The sequence below is a fragment of the Sphaeroforma arctica genome, assembly GCF_001186125.1.
Source record: "Sphaeroforma arctica JP610 unplaced genomic scaffold supercont1.769, whole genome shotgun sequence".
NCBI lineage: Eukaryota > Ichthyosporea > Ichthyophonida > Sphaeroforma > Sphaeroforma arctica.
The window spans coordinates 1-22,135 of record NW_014039789.1 but is presented as its reverse complement, the minus strand read 5'-3'; the positions used below and the strand labels follow the sequence as shown (position 1 = coordinate 22,135).

Below are 22,135 nucleotides of genomic sequence, written 5' to 3'. Positions count from 1 at the left end.
GTGTGTGTGTTTGTGTGTGTGTGTTTGCGAGTGAGTGAGTGAATGAGTGAGTATATGTGTGATTGTGCGTCAGCATGACAAAATTGTCTTCTACCGACTAAATGTTTTTTGTTATAGACCAACATATTTGACCAACTCTAAAAATGCTAACCCCTTTGGAAACCTAAACGTAATATGTAGCTAATTAAAGATAGACACCTGGTTGGAGTGTAAACCTGGCCCAAAATTTATCTGTACAGTATAAACATGTGGTGACACGGGTATACGTGGCTACGTTCTGGGCGTGTGTCGCTGGTTCTGTAGACAGGGGGTTGTGGCGATATGTGATGTGAGTGCTCCTTCAATATACACATGGTGCGCACGTATGTGACTACTCATATACGTCGTCATGGTAACATGTGTGTACTCATTTATGTCGACATGGTAACTTGTGTGTTCCTTGAGAACAGTTCCAGATGCAAATGAGTCAGATGACGAGGCTTTGGCTAAACGGCGAGAGGCACTCCGCGCACGAGCACAAGAGTCACTCACAGCACAACAGCCCGTGGCACAGGTACACAGTGAAGCACATGCAAGGCACTGCACTCCAGGTCATGTTCTGAGGTTAATTAATAGTTTATGTACTGGGTATTAATTAATAGTTTTTTTATTGAATTTTATTTAGTTATTTATTTACTGAGTTTTAATTAATAGTTCATGTTCTGAGTTTTAATTAATAGTTCAATTAATGGTTCATTTGCTGAGTTTTAGTTACTAGTTCACACTCATATATGCGTCCTCAGTGTTGGTGTACAAAAGTATGATTATCCGTATGTGTATGCATATGAATAAGGGCAGGCTACAGAAGGCATTCTTTTCTACAGCCAATATATTGGTACGACACTCACACAGTCTCTTCGCCAGACACAACGGCACACCTTTTTACGCCTTATTATGTGTTGGCCATGACAAGGTGATCATTAGCGTTTAAAACGCCTGGTAGAGACGGGTAGTTTTGACACCCACGATCTATAGACATTGCAGTCTACTGCAACTCGGATTCAGAAGTACAAGTTCCCTACCTACGGGTATAAGTATTAGTACCAACTGTTGTACCGGACTAGGATAGCCACATGCAGCATACAGCCATACGTAATCGCTGTTGAAGCTTCGTAGTGACGCAGGGTTTTGTTTGTATGGCATGTACGGTTTATAGAGTTTTCGGGTTTTGTAAACCGTAAACCCTAAAACCCTATGCATGATTCCTCAGAAATATCCACACGCATGCTTGATACATGTCGTTCTCATGGATTGGTATTTGAGACCAGATCAAGGTTAAATTGTACTTGCACACACACACATGTCACTGAGCTGTGAAGTGAACTGTGGAGCACTGCATGTTTGAACCCGTACGCTTGTACTACACCACAACAGTTTGCCTCAGACGAATCCGATGCATCGTCAGGCGAAGAGAGCTCAAGCGGTGAAAGCGGAAGTGAAGAGGAGAGTGACGACGGCCACAACATCAGGTATACATACGTTTGAGTCTATGTCCAGTTTAATACGACTATACACTGCAGCAGGCGTGTGTGTTGACGTTATCTATATAACAGCACAGCGGTTGTTGCAGACGTATGCGTTGAGCTATACTTGGCTGACATGGGTGAGGGGTGCAGTTGCAAACAATGCCGGGTGGGTGGAAGTAGTCTCCAACTATAGGGGTATTTGAACCATACCAGAGTACGTTTTGTCACGTGCAAAGGGATATTCGAACCAAACCAGAGTACGTTTTGTCACGTGCAAAGGGGATGTTTGAACCATACCAGAGTACATTTTGTCACGTGTAAAGGGATATTTGAACCATACCAAAGTACGTTTTTTCACGTGCAAAGGGATATTTGAACTATACCAGAGTACGTTTTGTCACGTGCAAGGGGTTTGTGTGCCAACACGTACGGAGCGTTTGTACGTGTGGCCAAGCTTAAAGCGTGTACTTCTCCATGAGGGTACCTATACATAAACTTATACGGAGTTCCAGATAGTCTCCATAGACAAAATGGGCGAACAGCGTATGCTCTCCCAGTATCAAGCAGCACTGGGGCCTGCAATTGGGATTATGCTGTCGTGCTAATTGACTGTACGTATACAATTACCCTACACAACCCTACACAACCCTAAACCCTAGAACACATCTTCCCGCGAATTAAGTCCGGGTCTGAGCTTATTCCCTAGCTTTTCAGGAACCCAAATTTCATTCATTTTTTAGAGTGTACCCAATGCCGGTTCACCAAAATTGCATGAAACCGCGATGCCTATAAGAAGGCAATTCAACTCGTATTCAGACTCACGAGGGAGACATGTCCATCCATTACTACAGAGAAATGTCTATATGTTACTACAGAGACATGTCTATATGTTACTACAGAGACATGTCTATATGTCACTACAGAGACATGTCTATATGCTACTACAGAGACATGTCTATATTTTACTACCGAGACATGTCTATATGTTTCTATAGAGACGTATCTACATGTTACTACAGCACTAGTGCATATCCGTACCTAATGGCATGGATCAAACCTAACCAACTCATAACCTGACCAACTCATTTGGCTGTCAGGTTACGACCTGTGTTTGTGAGCAAAAAGAACAGAGTAACGTTGGCAGAGAGAGAGAAATTGGAGGCCGATGCCGTAGAGGCAGAGGAAAACAGAGTCAAGGTATGGGGAGGCGTATCGCAAAGAAACGTACGTGAATGGGTCTGTTGTTTGATTAAACAGAGTCAAGGTATGGGGAGGCGTATCGCAAAGAAACGTACGTGAATGGGTCTGTTGTTTGATTAAACAGAGTCAAGGTATGGGGAGGCGTATCGCAAAGAAACGTACGTGAATGGGTCTGTTGTTTGATTAAACAGAGTCAAGGTATGGGGAGACGTATCGCAAAGAAACGTATGTGGATGGGTCTGTTGTCTGGGTGAGATGTTAAGTATTGGTTGCATGCTTGGCTTCGTGAAGGTTTGTGGCTTGTGTCTCTGTGTTAGTGATAGGTTGTCTGTGTTGGTGATAGTGTGCCTGAGCGGTCGTAACTACGGATGTAAGCTTCTGGTGGATATAGTATAGGTTCGTTGCTTGCATCGTATCTACGCTGTCGTGACAGGCATAGCCTAAGACCCTACATTGTATCTAATCGTTCAATTGTGATAGAAGTATCACATACAAACCCTAAAACCCTAGTGGCCGTGTTATGGACTACATACGGACAACATTTCCGAAGAGAGAAGAGATGTTGCATCGGATAGTCATCATTAGTATCTTTCAATATTCCAAACTTATAGAGACGCACAATACGTATAGAGACGCACAATAAGGGTTCAGTCCACAGTGATCTCATCCTAAATCCACCGATAACTTGTCTTTCCTTCTATAACTACTCAGTCTAATCTTTATCTCGCTATTCCTTCTCGTCACGAGCAGAAGTTAGAGAATCAGAAGAAAGAGACGCAACGGATTGTGGGGGAGATCGTAAAGGCGGATGTATTCGGCCCAGCCGAAAACAGCGGTAAGAGATACACTCAATGCCCACCAAACAAAGAACAGTGGGGTAGAAGCACATACTATGATATACGTGGTAGACTATCTGAGACCTGTCTGTATTACATCCTAAACCAAGAGCAGTGGGGTAGAAGTACATACTATGATATACGTAGTAGACTAACTGAGGCTTGTCCGTAAGGTTACATCCCGATATGTCTCGTAGGTGCGTGTTTCATCGGCAAACGTCATTCTATCCATAGGGTTTTAGGGTTATCGTTAACTCCACTGATGCGCTGCTATTTGTGTCGCAGATTCAGATCAAGAAGACGTCATCAGTGACGGAGATGGCGATGAAGAGGAAGAGTACGAGAAATGGAAGGTTAGGGAATTACAGAGGATACAGGTACACTATAACACTAAAACACTATAACCTCATATAACACTTTAACACTATAACACGAAACACTATATCATCACCTAACACTATCACACTATACCCTCACATAGCACTATAACACTATATCCTCACCTGACACTCTCACACTATACCCGCACCTGACACTATCACACAAAATATCACACAATCAAAACTTATCACTATGACAATATATCCTCACCTGACACTATCACACTACAGCAAAACCTAGCACTATCACACTATACCCTCGCCTGACACTATCACACTATCAAAACTTAACACTATGACAATATAGGCTCACCTGGCACTATCACACTATAGCAAAACCTAACAACATCACACTATACCCTCACCTGACACTATCACACTATCAAAACTTAACACTATGACAATATAGGCTCACCTGTCACTATATCACAATAACAAAACCTAACACTATCACACTATACCCTCATCTATCACTACCACACTATACTTGCGTATGCTGACACCTGTCCTGTGGGGGGTTACTAACCTGCGTATATATTGCTCAAGGTGTATCGTAAACCCCCATAGCATAAGGTGTATCGTAAACCCCCATAGCATAAGGTGTGTCGTAAACCCCCATAGCATAAGGTGCGTCGTAAGCCCCCAGAGCATAAAATGTGTCGTAAACCCCCATTGCATAAGGCGTGTCGTGAACCCCCATTGCTCATGATGTGCCGTAAACCCCCATTGTACATTGCAGAGAGACCGCGATGAAGAAGAGGCGCGTGTGAAGGAACTGTTAGAGATGCAACGCCGCAGTGAAATGACTGAAGAACAACTGGCCGTCGAGCGCAAGCAGCGACTCATGGACGATGCAGGTAGGTGTGGTGTATGGGCGGTAGAGTATGTTGGGGGGTGTATTGAGGTTACATGATGCAGGTGGTTTTATGGGCATGGTTGCCGTTTATGCATTCTTCGCTGCCATATTTGGGCAGGGTAGGTAAGTTGTCTAGGGTGTGTGGGTTTGGTGTAATTCCTATGAAGGTGCAGATGTGTATGTTGTGATACTCCGATTCAATGACAATGCCACCTAGTGCACTCTTAGTTAACTGGGTGCGTCGATTAAGCTTCTCTCACAGTGTATAACTCAGAGAGGTTTCGGGGAATATCAGAGTGTATGTAACAAGCGTGTCTGGTGGTTTGCATCGGATCCGACTAATAACCTAATTTTTGTTCTCCGTTGTGAATCCTTTGTTACATAAACGGATATACAAGTGCTATAAATATGAGACAACCCACTGCACCTGGGTGTGTAACATATGTATAGATGAGTCACCTATCATTCATTCTGTAAGACCCACCCCATTACCTCACCATTCATTGCCACACATCGCCTTTCACCTACATTATCACAGAGTCCGTCCCGACAGAGAAAGCCAACTACAGATACCTGCAGAAGTACTACCACAAGGGCGCCTTCTACACGGACGAGGCAAAGGGCATGCTCAAGAAGCACGACTACACTGCAGCCACGGGCGAAGACGTGGTCGACAAAACAATCTTGCCAAAGGTTATGCAGGTCAAGGTGTGTGTGTTTCATAGTATCGTACACAGCTTAGACGTGTATGTGTTACATCTCATTATACTATCATACACAGCTTAAGGGTGTATGTGCTACATCTCATTATACTATCATGCACAGCTTAAGGGTGTATGTGCTACCTTTCGTTATGGTATCATACACAGCTTAGACGTGTATGTGTTACTTCTCATTATACTATCATGCACAGCTTACGATACTATCATGCACAGCTTAAGGGTGTATGTGCTACCTTTCATTATGGTATCATACACAGCTTTAGACGTGTATGTGTTACATCTCGTTATATATCATACACAGCTTAGAGGTGTATATGTTGTGTCTTACTTATGCAGTCGTAGCTGATGCTCAATACATTTACACTGTACTATAACCGTACGTGTGTAGTGGTAGAGATATATGTCCATATATATATATATTTAGAAACATTGCGAGTATAGTAGGTAGTATATAATATATATATATACATATACATAAAACAATACGTCGTTCGTTCTATATATATATATATATATATATATATATACAAATTATATAGAAACAGTTGTGTGTAGTAAGAGTGGAAGTCGAAGCTCCCTGCTTTCGCACATCTTATTAATCTGCTGTGTGCTGCTTGGCTCTGTGCCCAAGACATCCCATACCTTGTAGTGGCTATTCCTTCACTGTTCACCGCATTGAAGCATTCGTTGGTTGTTTCACCCTGGCACAGAACTTTGGTAGATCAGGCAGAACAAAATACACACACCTGCGAGAAGCCGATACAAGCGCAGCCACGCCATGGGACGAACAGACCTCCGTCTCAGTCAGAATACAAAACAAGTATGCCGGTGTGGGTGGTGCGCGTGTGTAGTCGCGTATGCTACAGTTGCGATGTGATGCGTTTGTAGACGTTACAATGGTTTGGATACAGTGTGGTGTTGCTGGTTTCATAGATACAGTAGGGTATTGCTGGTTTCATAGATACAGTAGAGTGTTGCTGGATTTAAAGATGCAGTAGTGTGTTGCTGGTTTCATACTTACAGTAGGGTGTTGCTGGTTTCATAGTTACAGCAGGGTGTTGCAGGTTTCAGTTTCATTAGGGTGTTGCTGGTGTCAAAGTTATAGTAGGGTGTTGTTGGTTTCATACTTACAGTAGGGTGTTGCTGGTTTTAAAGATACAGTAGGGTGTTGCTGGTTTCATAGTTACAGTAAGGTGTTGCTGGTGTCAAAGTTACAGTAGGGTGTTGCTGGTTTTAAAGATACAGCAGGTTGCTGCTGGTTTCATATTTACAGTAGGATGTTGCTGGTTTCCTATGGATCACAGGTAACCGATAATTCTCCTTGTGTGGTACTGTGCGTGGGTGTTGTTAGTGTTGAATCGGGTGCAATGGCTAGTGGAGGCAGACAGCGTTGCGTGACTGTCTTCTGCATTTTATGTCATACCACACCTAAAAACCAACAACAAGCATTTGCAATTTTAGAGTTTTTGGTTTAGGGTTTAGTGGCATTCGGGTCATACGTCTCCCTCTCCTCCAAGCTCTCTGGCTGCCTGTGACATTGCCATATTCGTTGTCTCATCTGTACGTTCAACTGTTCAGATATTAACCCGGATCAACGTATCGTATGTGAGATGTTAGCTAGCGAGTATACTGCCATGCATACTATGTCCCTGTCCATGTAGATGGAGAGGTGCCTAACAAACGTTTGTACTAGCTCCTGACGTGCATGTGATATACATCAAGTTCGAAAGTGCTGTTTCCCACGCAGGGGCCTGTTCTGCTTAATTATTACATATGCACCTAATGTGCGCCTTCTCATCTCTCTCTTCTTGTCGTTTCCGATTCAGACTTGCATCCGGAAAGAACGACATGACACGACCCGGGTTAAGGAAAAAACAATAATAAAAGTGTAAATAGGAAAAACCGTAATAAAATGAAAGTAGAAAAAACATGAATAATATTTAAGGGTGGTTTTTAGGGCGCGTCTATGGGCGAGTCGAATCGATTAAAGCCATTTAACGTTTAAGTATAATATTAAAAGGCTGAAAAAGGGCCGACGTGCCTTGAAAGTTACACTTTCGTTTTTACAGGTTAACGGAAAGGTTTTTTTCTATTGGTTGCAATATGGTAGAATATTGCGTGTCAATGCACCGTTGTGTGAGCCGTTTTAACTCATTTTGTATACATACTTCACAAAGCTTTTGTCTGTTATAGTGTGTGTACGATACGAAATCATACAGTATATTAGTTCATTGTAACGATGGCTATCTTAAAAAACAAGGCGGTAGCACGCAAACGACGAGTTATGCTGTTTAAACTTTACTTGCTACTGCGATCGATGGAAAGGGATATAGTGGGTGATGGTCTTTCCAGCTTTAAGATGAAGTGCGATAGAGGGACGCTTGTTGCTCGTACTCGGGCGAATTAGCAAACACCCTGCGCTCTGCTAAAAGCAGAATGCAGTTTCGAGGACACATTTCTTACGAAGTATCCAGTTTTTGTTTCTTGCACGCGAAATCAACGAAACACGCAAGAGAATAGATGTGGAGGTACAACTTGCTGTCGTCCTTTGTATATCAGCCGGTGAAAAATATCAAGATATCAATATTGTGTTCGTGATTTCTTCTGCCGCTGTGTAATATATTTTATGAAAAGTTTTGTACGCAATTGATGGTTTAAGTTTTCTGGATTTCCGCTTTCCAAAAGAGGAAGAAGAGATTGCCAAAGTAGCAGAAGGGTTCGAATCACATCGTACTTGTGCGTTGATTAGCCATTGCGTTGCCGTGGCCGATGGATTATTTGTGTGCGTAACTTTTCCCGCCGTTGAATAGATGTCAGTATAGGCGGCATTTGTATACTGGACACAAGACTGATTTTAGGGTTTAAGCCATGTATGATGCAAACTATAAGTCTGTTGCATCTTCTATAACGGCTCAAGGTAGTATGCTTGATCGTCGAGCTTGGGAATATAGAAGGTTAGACCTGCTAGTAGAAGATATGCTCTTGTTTTCTTACGTATTGGATGATGCAGCCTACAGATGTACCAACCATATGCTTGCACCCGCAGTTCGACAATCTCAACTTCCCTTCAATTTTCCCAGAACCTCTCCAACGAATATGAAGCCTGAAGTCCATGTAGACAAAACTTTATCCAAATTAAAATGAATAATATCATCCCTATCCCGTAACCTGTTAAGCGATGGGCGATTCATGGGACGCGTACAATTACTTCCAGTCCCAATCCCGCATGCTCTGAAAGTAGAAACAATAATGATAAAGGTGAAAGTAGAAACAATAATAATAAAGGTGAAAGTAGTAAAAGTGAAAGTAGAAACAACAATAATGAAAGTGAAAGTAGAAACAACAATAATGAAAGTGAAAGTAGAAACAATAAGAATAAAGGTGAAAGTGTAGTGCACTTTAAATAGTTAATATGTAGTGCACGTTAAAGTTCGTAGGCAACTACCTTCAACGGTAGAAAAAAACTCGTTTATTACACGATTCAATATACGCGGTATTAGACTTAAAAATAACTGTCATAACTTATCCTTTCTACCTCCATATATATACGTATTCGCACTACTCACCCTGCTTGCTATAAATATCACCTACATCGATGGTTGCAACTTTATCTACGCAACCTTCTTAGTATAGCACATGTTCAGGGCCTTCTCCAGTGTCTATGTTACGCGATCATTGGTTCTTAGATCCATACATGCCACGGCGTACATTGCCACCTTCTGCCATCCATTCAAATCCGTCCAACGATCCATCACCTCAACTCGAACATGTGCAATATGCTAAGTTCGGTCATAACCATGGTGTTTCATTTACGCCTACCCTTACGCTAACCCTTACTATCACGCACAACACCACTACCCCTAGCGTACTTAGAGCACTGTAGTTGATTGTCATAAACACAAATGGATCGTAAGACCAATATCAGACCTTACCGACAACCTGTACCATTTTGTCGCATCCCAATTTTGACACCCTGCTGACACCATGGTTTTAGTGAGTTAAGTTTCACAGTCAAATTCCAGGAGCCACACATTTACTCCTTGCTCTTTAAGAGTATGGCCCGGCGCCCTACAAAAGTTGTATTCCGGGGTATGACACCTTGTCCGATGGCCTTGTCCTGGCCACTACGGACGGACGACAATTGTTATGCATGATTCGGACGGACAAACTCTTGTCCTCTAGCCCTGTCCTAGATGATACAGGACAGGACTACTCCGGTCCTATAATAGCGAATGCCTAATATGGGTTTTGAACAGTATCATCATTATTATGATTCTTACTATATTATGTTGAACCCGAGTTCTCGGGAATTCATTTATTATTAATATTATTCACTACTAGGGCAACTCAGGTTTGAGCGATAACTAGTTTAGTTTGCTAATAGTCCAATAAACCAGTAGTGATACCGAACGGATTACAACTAAACTCTGCTCAGGCCTAAGAGACCAAGAGCGATTTGAAAGGCCATGTCGGACAGCAGCAATTTCTTCCTCCCCGTTTATGACGGGGACAAGTTCACACCGGTAGGGGTGTGAATGACCATGTGGCCTGTACAAGTACTTGGGGCAGCATGTTCTCCTGAGGGTTTACGTTAACATTCCAGACGACCTTACGGTCACCGACGTGGAACGTATTCTGATCGAACTTTTTGGGCCGGCGACCCACATGTTCCATTCCGCTCGGTCCACGGATCTCCACCACCAGGTGCGTAACATCAACCAGGATAACATGGCAGCGGCACGGATGCGATTAATCATGCTCAATGAGATTGCGCAGTTTGGGCCGACAGAGATCATTTATCAGGTTGACTTTATGTTACACCCCATCCGACAGAATCAGGGGGAATTGGCGATGCCTACGTTTAGCTTACTTGACGCAGCGGAGGAGTGCTTTGGCACCGGCCGAGCTTTAGGCTTACCGCCCCAGCCGGAACCGGTAACCCAGCGTAGTCAGAATCAACCGGAAGGGCTACCGTTGTGGTGTCAGAGGGTACTCCAGCTGTACCAGTCAAACCCGAAAAACCGATCCTGTTTGCGACAACGGTGTTAATCGGGCGGCACCGGATCAGGACGAGTTTTTGAACGAGTAGGTTAGCAGTCGCGATCACCGCGAGTCACGTCAGGATTCTGTAACCAGTCGCCATGATCGGCGAGACCAACGTAGCCACAGCCGTCTCCGCGACGGAACTCGCCCGGAGACGTTCGAGGACCAAATGGACCTCATTAATGGTCACCAATCCCAAGAGAGGAGACCTCCTTGACAAAATCAACGGGCCTGAACTACCAATTTTTAGGCTTACCCAGAGGGTTCGTCGCGATCCGGTGGCTTTCGACTGTTCACGCCTACAACCATCTTCTACGTCGACCGAGCTTCAGAGAGCACAGTTTCTGTATGAACAGGAAGTCGATGCTAGGCAGATACTTTCCGACATGAATCCCATGGCGGATACCCCGTTCCCGGACGTTGGACTGATTCGCCGGTACCTAGCTTCGGTTAAGGATATGTCACAACAGATGCGGCTGGCCGGAAGTCCCTACACGATTCTCGGCACGTTTTGGATGGATCAACTAACCTCATGGACGATGGATTTTACTAAAGCGCTGCAGCGCGTTGCTACGGCGGCACTACCGCACAAATTTATTTACGTGCATTCACATACATTGTGGTTCCCAGTGGAAAACATGTATATGGTGAATGGTATGCGGCTACCGCGTTACCAGGACCACGGGGGCACGCTTGACTTTGCGAACCCGGTGGCGCCCACGGTCCCAGTTACCTTTGGGGATAGAGCGGCTCCACACTCAAGTGATCAGCCACGGAAGGGATACTCGTGGCATTTTATAGAAATGGGTATCAGGCAGGATGCCGCTAAGCGGAACTGATACATGCAATCACAACTATAGGCGACTGAAAGCGGGTACTACAACGTATATACATTACTAACTTGGGAACGCTTACCAAAGCGTTGGAGGTGTTTCGAGCAGCATGGAGATCGTTTACTAGTATAGCTTTCCCAAGGGACCAGACTACGGCGCTTCTGGACATGTACGACTATCTCGGCCCAGCGCGCGCTGCGGCACACGCTGCCCGGAGCATTCGTTCCCAATACGCAAGCGATAGAATGCGTTTACACAGGTTGCAACGTCCGTTCTCCCCTTTTGGCAACAGTCAAATGGACCTAGAGCAGATGGATAGAGACGGCAACACACGATATGATTCACGTAGCCCTGGCCGGGCGGACTGGCATGCACGTGACGACCGTTATGGTAATGGTCGCCGTACCCCACCTTCCGAACGGCCCTGCAGTGTTCTAAATGCAATTTACGGCACAGAAGTATTCAGTGTCCCGAGTGCCATGCGTGCACGAAGACAGGACATTATCGTAACAAGTGTCCTACTATTCCGTGCACTGAAGCCAACGTCGTTATTGCCACCCCAGCTATTCCCCACTCGCCACCGCAGTGACAATCCGAGTGGAGGGGCCTGGTTACACCAGCATTATGCGAGGAAGAACCGGTCAGAGTGTACAATGACACGGGTTCCCGACCCACGATGATTTCTAGGAAACTTACGACAGAACATAATTTTGAAACAAAAGAGGTTAACCCAGTGTACCTTCACGGGTATGGTGGGTCCGGGGAAATGGTATTACTACGCAGGTCCGTACCACGTTGCTCCTTGATGGGTTGGCATCAACGGGAGTGGCCACAAATTTTGAAACGAGTGAACTAACCTTCCTGGTGGCGGAATGGATCTCACGAGATTGTGATATACTGATGGGTTTCGATACCCTACAACAGCATCTTATCGGCACAACTTGGGATACGTCAGTGACGCCGGCGCAGTTCACATTGCAACTACCCCCATCACATCCGGTCATGTCCTTGGTACCTAGAGCCCCGGACTATATTACACCTATGTATGAAAATGTATACCGGATAGGGATGCTGACGTCAAGGAATATGATTTCACAGACCTCGACCGGGTAGCTATGCTACTACATAAGTCTCCAGCACAGGTGCAAGAAATGAAGGATGGATTCAACAGAGTTCGGTTCGACGCCAATCATACTAAGATGATTAAGCACGTCAAGGTGAAACTGCAGCTTAAAAACAATGCCATACTTTCCAGACAGATATACTTTACGAGAGGCCCAGTCCTTAAGGAAGTCGAGCTCCTCAAGGTTGCCCAGTTACACCAGCGACGGAAGGCTGAATTTGGAAACAAGTTTAGTCGGTGGGTCAGCTCGGTTAATACTGTGGTTAAAGACAAAAATAAAATCCCACAGTCGAAGGACGACTATCGCATTACTATCAACTACGTGCAGGTGAATAAACAGACAGTCAGAATTACATTCCAACTCCCGTTGGAGGGGCAGTTGACTGAGCATTGCGCGAACGCCATTATAATGACCGTTTGTGACATATAAGGCTCATACCATCAGTTGGAACTCGATTTGGAATCCAGAGATATCCGAACGTACGTCACAGCCGACGGTGTCTTTCATCGACCAACATGTCTACAGGAAGGGATCGAAAACGGTGCGTTCGACATGCAACACTACACTATGACTACCTTTGCAGAGATCCTCAACGTCGAACATTACATGGACGACGTGCCGATCGCCACGAAAAAAATGTTTTCGGAATCGGTTCGACAATCCCTGTTACGTCATTGGGATCAGGAATTGCAGTTTGTAGGGATTTGCGATGATACTAACATCCAATTGCAACCTCCGAAGAACCAGCTGTTCAAGCTAGCCGATGTCCCCGTACAATTCTCCGGACGGGAGCAGGTAGGGAATGCCACTACTATTTTACAGAAGCGTGCACTAGCGTTATTTACTCGGCCAGCACCTAAGAACCGTGCTGAACTTATTTTGTTGTTAGTCGTATTGTCCTGGTGGAGCGGTTATCTGCCTAACATGGCAGCTGTCGCGGCACCGTTATTTAACCTGACAAAGAAAGGAGTGGTCTTCAAATAGGAAGCAGAACAAATGAGGGCTCTCACACACCTGTTACTCTTAGTCCTGCGACGGAACCGACTGTATCACCCACTGCCCCATCAACGCATCGTGATCATGCCGGACGCGAGTAATGAGGGGTTGGGTGCCGCAGCCTTTGCCCAAATCCCTCCCCCAGGTACTAGAGAATACGAAGAAGAAGCGGAATGTATCAAGCAGTGCGAGAAGTATCGGGCAAATCTAGGGTTATCTCTTTTTGTTAAACACCCCCAAACTCTCAGATTGGTGATCCCAGAAGCCGAAATTATCCGATCGAGAAACTCATAGACGCTAGAGGAATACGTCCCGTACCAATTTTCCCGTAATGCTTCGATGGATATCGACGCTAGTTCATATAGTAGCCAACATAATACAAACGGGGATACACTGAGTGGTACTCTAGCGGAGAGTGGTGCACTCACAAATAACACATCGTTGAGTGGTCCACTAACGACGAAAGATTCACGCGACGAATCACAACGCCAGAGTGGTTTACTTGGTGGGTGTGGTATACTTATTCATAGCGGAGTGGTACACTTGCGGAGCAGCACCGAGTTAATACACAATGCGATAGGATAGTCACACCAACAGGTGGCGTACCTCGCCCGACTCACCCAGCGGCTTTGCCTGTAGATCTTTCTACCATGGACACGACGTCGGACTTCGCCAGGGTAATCTCTGATTTGCCCCGGGATTTAGGCATTACCTTGGGTCCATTACGTTTCTTGTACCCAGCGTCATACTTCTACACGAGATTGAATAACGCGCGACGTAACTACGGGGCGACAGATAGAGAGATGACGAGGTGCGCGTATGCTATGTTCAAGAAATTTGCAATTTGCCGACGGTCTGTACGTCCGATTTGCCTCGTCTCTGACCACAAACCGCTGATACCCATGCTTCAGCACCCTGAACAGTATATGCAGGAAGACACAGCACGCAACAGCCGATACCGTAGGGCTATAGCTGTAATTAACGAGGTCGAAGTAGACATGCAATACATTCCCGGACCACTTACCGTATTCGATGACCATTCTTCGCGTACTGCGGACCACCTAGACCCTATCCTACAACCGGTAGCTAAACCCCGTGTCGATTGGAAACCCATGTTAGACCATCTGCCAATGGGGCAGCCAGTAGCGGTCGTTATCTTAGTTGGTTCCGGGCCGAACCATCGAGCGTCGTGGCACTCGCGCTTAGCACAATCGGACATATCCCAGTGCCGTTCATTCCAGTTTAGTTGGGCTTTAAATGTTAGAGTGCGATGTAGTAGACTTTAAATAAAGTGCAAATGTATGTATTTATTTCTGACCTCACCTTTGGTTTTATACCTAAGGTGCTTGTGCTAGTGTTCAGCCGCTTGGGCTGGCCAGGGTAAAAACTCATATGGTCAGTATGAGAAACCTTATGCGGAACACTTTAACACTTCGATATTTTTTTATTTTAACTTCTCTGCAACTGAATCTCACGCTGATCACATGATGCCTTTCCGCATAGGTTGTGACTCACATAGAACCGCAGCTATTATTAGAATGTTGCGGTTGACAGGCTTAATCTACTCTCAGGAATCGGTTGAGAAACTTAATCTGCTCTCGGAAGTCGGTTAAGTAACAACTCAACTCTTGGGAGTAATTTGAGCAGCTTGATTAGCTCTCGGGAGTGAGCTAACTCTGATGACTTCCATAAATCAAAGATGGGTTCTTGCTGTAAAATCTGGCCTGAGACCTGTAGTCTCTCAAGAAAGTCTACTACATTGCACTCTAACATTAAATTTTATATGGATCGACCTTGCCCAGCAACTACACGACCATCTTACGGTCGAGCTCTTCGCCAGTCACGAAGGCCACATTCTTGACGTTTACACCACTGCTGATGGTATAAGTACATGGGGTATGGCCGATACTTTTGGGGTCGACCTCCACCACATTTTAGCGTACGCCAAAAGTCCATGTCCGCTGATACACCGTTTCTTACTTTCCTTTGCGGACATAACGAACACAGCTGTAGTTATGGTGGTATCTTTCATCTCGAACGCGGCCTGGTTACCGTTATCCTTCATCCTCATCGGAGATGTCCCGATTATTATTCCCCACCGCCCGGACACATTCTTGCATCGAGGACATCGGATCCTTGGGCTTCCCCCTTGGAAATTCACATTAATGGTCAAGCTTACAGGTGGACCGCACCGTTCACCAATACTGCTACCGAGCGAATTTTGGGAGCGTTTTGGACGTACGGGTCCCCCTCCAATCCTGCACTCGCTGGGATACGAACTGACGCCATGCTTCGCCAGCACACGTTCGACACGAGCTACTACCCCTTTACCTGATCTTGATATCAATGCTGCAACCCTGACCAGAGCCCAGGAGGCGGCTGCCTAATTTCAAGCTGAAGCGCGGCAGTGGAAATGACGTTCAGCTGAGCCATCTACGCCACCAGTTGTCGCGGACACTGACGCTATTCCGGTAAACCAAGTGCAGTATCTGAAGGATTGGGTTGAGGCCGACACATGGATTGCTCAAAGACTTGCACTGGACAAAGAGTCTAGTGCACAGGCGCCCCAGGAGGCATCGGTGCCGCTTTCTTCGGTTTCTGTTCCCTCGTCCCACACGCTGGATAGCGAAGTATCGGAAGCCTTTGATTCCTACGAGGCCGATCTTGCGAAACTTGTGCATGGTTTCGACGCTCCAGCGGCCCTGGACCCCTTTCAGGAGGTACCGCTGGGCACTGGTACACGGGAGGCAAATTTCCAACTCCACAATGAGGAAGCCCCTATGATGACAAGTATGGATACACCCGACGTACCGGAGCGCCCTTGGAATATACCGCGCCCACCGCCAGAGGACGTGCCGTACACGGTGTCGGATCAACCCAATACGGACGCCCCCCTTTACAACCGCCGTCATAGCAAGTCAGCAAGTGCACCCAGGGTGTTCACAGAACCCGAAACGTTGCAGCAACTGGCGGCTCTCCAGCTGCGGTGCATGGATAAACCAGTCCCTTCAGAGGCTACCTTGGAATCCATTTGGCTGTGGCATGATGGCTACTGCCACCTATTGGCCGACCGCTTGCGCGTGCCCGTACAGGATAAGTGCGGCTGGAATATACCGGCTCGCGTGCTGAAGCCGATCCATGATACCTGTTCCGAGTGTATCCGTTCCGGGCAGCCGTCCGTCCTTACGCGCGGCCTTCTGCAACAACCATTGCACCCGCAACGTATAGCGGACGAGGTCAACCTTGATTTCCTGACTATCACTGAGGACACCGACGGTAGTAGAAACACCAATAATAAAAACCAATAATAAAAGTGCAAGTAGAAACAACAATAATAAAAGAAAAAGTATATGAATCCCTTTGGAGTTCGGCCTCAATGATGTAGGACTGGAACAACCCCCCTTTTTTGTTCGTGGGACCAATTGTTGTATTTTGATGCATGCCTTATTTCAGTGACTGCTCCTTCGAGTTTCCTTGCAGACTTCTCTGTGTTTTCTCCTGTTCACACAAAACGCAAATCTCACCTCTGAGTAGCACATTCCCAAGGGTAAAGGTAAACCCCCAGTAAATACTGACAGAGATTGGACTAAAAATTTGTTTATTAGTGGTCAGTTGTCACACGCACAGATAGCATGTAGTGGTATGTGGTCACACACGTGCGTGCTGCAAATGTAAACAGTGGTAGCACATGTGTTCCCTCTGGGTTTAAGGGTTTTAAGGTTTTAAAGTTTAGGATTCAGTGGTGTCTAACTGTCCATACAAGCGAGTTGCCGATCCAAGCACCGACTCAGCTCTCGCAAGAACCATATGGCAATAGCCTCTGATTTGTTGTAAGCGTTGAACACAAACTTGCCCTCTCGTTTGCGGAGCGTTGCCATGGTGATGGCACCCCAGTGGTCTGCCACCACGATGCGTCCCAGGTCAATAAAGGCCAGGTCAAACTGGGTCCGAAACGTATCATAGGACAGGCTGTCCCTATCCAAGCAAGCATAGTAAAACGCCAGGAAGGTTTCCAGTGAGCTTTCCTCAAAGCAAGACTTGTGCGCGGATGCAGCTATGCAGTAAGCGACGTCTGTGGCCACAAGGCCTTTCCCGGCCCATTGGAAGTCTATCAGCCCCACCTCCAACTCCGTGTCGCTCTCGCATCCTGACGTCTCTTTGTCATCCGATACACCCGCACTCTTCTCTGAGTGACTGCTACCAACACACGCACTCGCGTGTACCTTTGCACCGGCCTGAGACCCTTCTCGCACACCCCCACACTCCCTGTCATTAGCCTCTGTGATGGGCTTTGCACTCTCCTGTCTGCTTCGGAAGAAGAAGTTCGGTGCTTTGGGGTCTCCGTGTATGATCGTTTGGGCACTGTACGGCTCACGCGCATCTGCGTCCGACTCAATTTCCGCACCCGTCGCATCGATGTTGTGTGTGGCTACTGATGCTCTCTCGGCCAGTTGGCTCAGTCGTGCACCGAGTGTTTCCATATCCCGAGCTGCCACACCTTCTGATAGGCGGTCGTCTTCGCAGTGTTTGTCGAACTCAAAGACGTCCGTGTACAGACGTTGCCAGTTGGTGATGATCTTATCTAGTTGTCCCTTTGGTTGCCGCCCCAAGTGCCAGTACGAACCCGTGGTCCAGAGCTGGCAGTAGAGTGGAGAACGGATAAAGATTATGTTAAATAAATAGCTGCTGATAACGGGATAAAATGATTGAAAGAAACCAAAAAAGGAACAATCGCAGAATTTTTATAGAAACAGCAGTTAACGACTAACACATATTTGAGAAATGAGGTGTACGCCGCATCGTTGTAGGCAACGCCAGACAGACACGTATGGAACCAGATGGGCACGTATGGCATGGTATCCCATTCCGAATAGTCCAGACAGCTTGCCTGTAGACGGATGGGCACGTATGGCATGGTATCTCATTCCGAATAGTTCAGACAGCTTGCCTGTAGACACTCAACTTGACTGTGGAACTAAACTGAATAGAACACATGTACGCGAGTGCCTTTGCACACCTGAGCAGCCAGTTCATGCTTCGATGTCTGTGTAGGCCGCGTCGCTCCGTGGTTGTTTCTCTCAGGATCACTGTCATGGTCACCAGTCCTTCTAGGCGTACTGTTATTCAGCCAGAAGAAGTTGTGGAACTCTGCCAGCGCCTTCAGCGCGGCTTTCAGTTGAGCAGTGTCGAGATAGGCACTCTGTATGAACCAGAGGGTTAGTAATCTGTTGAAAGCACCCACTATCATTGTGTGCGGTAAGGTTGGGGTGTTGTTTAAACTTAAAAATTAATAATAGATGTCAAGCCAAATTAGACGCTGAATTAGCCTTGGATATACGGCTAAATTAACCATAGATATAAAAATAAATCAACCAAAGATAAAAGGCTGAATAAAATAATAGATGTAGGCTGAATTAACCATAGATACAAGAATAAACTAACCAAAGCTATATGACTAAATAAAATATAGATATAATACTAAAATAATCATAGATATAAGAATGAATTAACCGAAGATATAAGGCTAAATAGTATAATATATATATATATATATATATATATATAAAGCTAAAATAAGTATAGATACACTGCTGAATTACTCATAGATATTTATGCGGTACATACCATTAGCCGATGTCACAGGCATATTCCTGCCACATGGTAAATACACATAACTAAATGAAAAGCGACAGCTCAACCCAATAGACCCACAGCAAGCACTAGAATGTCCTAAGCCTCAGACATATACAAACGCACCTGTGACCAATTACCGCCCTCCATGGACAGGTCAGGCAGCACACTGGTGAACCGGGCGTCCAGCGGCGTATCCCAGAACACTCGCTTCTGTACCAAATAAGGAATTGCCATAGAAAAGCTCGCACTGGCCTCGAGCGTGTGCACCAATGGGTTAGCCAGGAATGAGGACTCGACCCCACAGCTCTGGACGTCGCGGGTGATTTTGAAGGGAACAGTTCGGGACTTCATGACGGCATAGGGCAGCTCACGCAGCACTGTGCGTTTGTAGAACACTGATTTGATATCACCACCAATGAAGCGAATCCTGAAACGCAAATGTGGGTTGGTTTGGTAGGCGACGGGGCACTTAGCATAAATTGTAGGTATACGCGATCCAATAAACGTTACCGGTATATATTGGTCTGTGCACCTAGATGTATAAAGGGCATATGTGTATGTGCGTGGTGGTCTATCTACACGTCACAGACGGCTCTAGCATACCTGCAGCCACCATACCTAAATATATAAATAGCACATGTATACGTGCGTGGTACTGACATCCGCCTTGCCTCGATGTATAAATAGCATACTTATATTTGTGCGTGATAGTTTACTGACATGTCACAGAAGTTCGTATACATGCACGCTTATAGCATTCGTAATGAATACGTACCGGATATGTGTGCAGATATATTTGCCCTCCACTCGACCACAGTCATCTTACTCAAACATATAACATTTGATAGGTATGTGATAGAGAGCCTGCCCATGCGGCATAGATACCACTATATATGATTGTCTACAAACAATCCATGCGCAAATAGATACACACCACATGTATGTGTGCACCACAGCCCACACACGTGTCAGGCAAGTCCTTGCACATGCCCACCCACATCACCATGCGCACATGCAGATACACCAGACATGTATGTTCACAATAGTCTACGCTCATGCGACCTCATACACAACAAACAGCAACTAGAAGAGCAGCACGTGATGTGCACTATAGTTGCCCGCATGGATACACCTGCACTATAGCTGCCTGCATGAGTACACCTGCACTATAGCCGCCTGCATGAGTACACCTGCACTATAGCTGCCTGCATGAGCACACCTGCACGTACCTGCACGCGTGGCTCTGCTTGTACCGAACTGTCTCGCACTCATTGGCTGTGAATCCGGTTATATTGTGGTCTTTAGTTATTTCTCTGAGCCGTTCAACCGTGAATGGGCACCCGTCGATGTCTCTGGCCAGATCTAACGCTTGAGACTGTGTATAGTCCAATGACAGCTGTGATATTAGTACTCAAAGCATTGCTACCCATGAGGAGGTTTATCAGACATTCATATACTCGGAGATAGACTGTACTTGCCCTAGCTAGATGGCTGAGGTGTCCGTAGGTTGCAGCATATATCATGCAATTTCTTGTTTGTGCACTGAGCTCTCACAGACCAAGGACAAGGGAACGACGAGTGACACATCTCCCGTGGACCATGTCACGACAGCATATCACATAGCTCTGCATAATGGTGTATGTGCGGGTGACACCACACCAACTGAACACCGACACCGTTGCAGTGCAATGTATTAAACTAAAATACACCCTCTGGCGAGCACCCCCAAACAGAGCCCGATTGCCCATTCGGCGTGTGGCAGATACGTCCGATTGCCTTCCGAATACACTGTGTATGCATGTATGTATGTGTGTGCGTGCCTGTGTGTGCAACGTCTATGACACACACCACGTAGACTCAACTCCCACACACACCTGCAATCCCTCGCAATAGCCCTCTCCCATACTCTCCCTATACAACGCCAGCACTGCAGGCAACGCACGCAGCCGCTCCAGCCACACGGCCCTTGTACACCGCAGCAGTCCACTCAGCCGTTGATCAAACCCACTACCCACAGCAACCACCCCATGCATGTTACCATACGTACCACTCGCAGGCGCATGCACGTGCTCAATGGGGTATCCCGCTAAGGTACACACAGCCCCACCCAGAGCACACAGCAGCGCTGCGGTTGCACAGGTGTCCCACATACTACAGGCCAGGTTAAGCAACGCCACATCCGCTTGTCCGGTGAGGAGGCGTAGTATCTTATTGCCACACCCGCCCGTGGAGATGAAATGAGTTGGTTCTGCGGGTGCGTGGGTGTGTACGTCGGCGTGGTTAGTGGTTGCTAGGGTAGCCAAGGCTGCTTTTACGGCCGCCTCCTTCACTACAGCTGACTTGACCGCCACCATAGGCCCAATAGTAGACCCGCTATTCTTGTTCTTTTGCCGCAGGTACGACTCGCCGATATTTTCCAACCCAACGACACCCACATCCACTACACCGTAGATGGTGTGTCCTTTGGCTTGAGAGTGGCACTGTATAAGCAATGTACAACGATTGCAGAATTAATTCAGAACTAATTCCATAGGAAAGTGCGTAAACATCACAATTGATAAGTTATGGGTGTTGTATGTAAAAGTTACACTGTCAGGGCTGATCTGATCCGCGGCTTCAAAATATAGCGCAGTGTCTGAACGAGAAGCGCCACAAACTTAGAGACTACATGAAATTAACGTCATCACTCTACATTGGGGATATCACTATCATTTAAAATTCGACCAATCAGCAAATGATTTTAGCTATACAACCACCTCAAAGAGTCAGCTTCGCATAGTAGAATATACCTAACTGTGGCTGTTATACGCGTGTAGGACAGTTGTGATATACGAAGCGATTGCGGTACGTCTATAGGAGTTGACGTACGAAAAGAAAGTAGGACGTCATCCCAGTTCACTACCCAGTTGACTGAGGCCATTACTATCTGAAAAGTCGTACTGCATTTTTGTCTGTTGTGACTGGCACTATGTGCAGGATGTCGTTCCACTATTGAGTAAGCGTATA

The 22,135-nt window shown here is 46.1% G+C and overlaps 6 protein-coding genes across 6 annotated transcripts; 4 read left to right on the top strand and 2 right to left on the bottom strand.

Annotated features, from left to right (window-relative positions):
• Positions 1-388: 388 nt before the first annotated feature.
• On the top strand, positions 389-7,418 carry SARC_08498 (hypothetical protein; the record flags this gene model as incomplete). Its single annotated transcript, XM_014297528.1, has 10 exons — positions 389-398; positions 450-553; positions 1,414-1,508; positions 2,603-2,702; positions 3,456-3,540; positions 3,827-3,918; positions 4,661-4,778; positions 5,316-5,485; positions 6,210-6,319; positions 7,326-7,418. 10 exons carry the CDS (start codon positions 389-391, stop codon positions 7,378-7,380), a joined length of 939 nt encoding a protein of 312 aa, XP_014153003.1. The 3' UTR covers positions 7,381-7,418.
• A 2,746-nt stretch (positions 7,419-10,164) lies between these two features.
• SARC_08497 (hypothetical protein) lies at positions 10,165-10,548 on the top strand (the record flags this gene model as incomplete). The annotated part of the gene is made up of 1 exon (XM_014297527.1): positions 10,165-10,548. The coding sequence occupies one exon, from the start codon at positions 10,165-10,167 to the stop codon at positions 10,546-10,548; it is 384 nt and encodes a 127-aa protein (XP_014153002.1).
• Positions 10,549-10,640: 92 nt separating this feature from the next.
• On the top strand, positions 10,641-11,381 carry SARC_08496 (hypothetical protein; the record flags this gene model as incomplete). The annotated part of the gene is made up of 1 exon (XM_014297526.1): positions 10,641-11,381. The coding sequence occupies one exon, from the start codon at positions 10,641-10,643 to the stop codon at positions 11,379-11,381; it is 741 nt and encodes a 246-aa protein (XP_014153001.1).
• A 2,141-nt stretch (positions 11,382-13,522) lies between these two features.
• SARC_08495 (hypothetical protein) lies at positions 13,523-14,776 on the bottom strand (the record flags this gene model as incomplete). The annotated part of the gene is made up of 3 exons (XM_014297525.1): positions 14,520-14,776; positions 14,116-14,246; positions 13,523-13,643 (listed from the first exon to the last, which is right to left on the bottom strand). The coding sequence occupies exons 1-3, from the start codon at positions 14,712-14,714 to the stop codon at positions 13,523-13,525; spliced, it is 447 nt and encodes a 148-aa protein (XP_014153000.1). The 5' UTR covers positions 14,715-14,776.
• Positions 14,777-16,049: 1,273 nt separating this feature from the next.
• Positions 16,050-16,386, top strand: SARC_08494 (hypothetical protein; the record flags this gene model as incomplete). The annotated part of the gene is made up of 1 exon (XM_014297524.1): positions 16,050-16,386. A coding segment is annotated over one exon (337 nt), but the record flags the coding sequence as incomplete, so codon positions are not given.
• Positions 16,387-17,076: 690 nt separating this feature from the next.
• SARC_08493 (hypothetical protein) lies at positions 17,077-21,616 on the bottom strand. The gene is made up of 5 exons (XM_014297523.1): positions 21,004-21,616; positions 20,359-20,504; positions 19,253-19,556; positions 18,513-18,695; positions 17,077-18,132 (listed from the first exon to the last, which is right to left on the bottom strand). Exons 1-5 carry the CDS (start codon positions 21,481-21,483, stop codon positions 17,242-17,244), a joined length of 2,004 nt encoding a protein of 667 aa, XP_014152998.1. The 5' UTR covers positions 21,484-21,616; the 3' UTR covers positions 17,077-17,241.
• Positions 21,617-22,135: the final 519 nt, after the last annotated feature.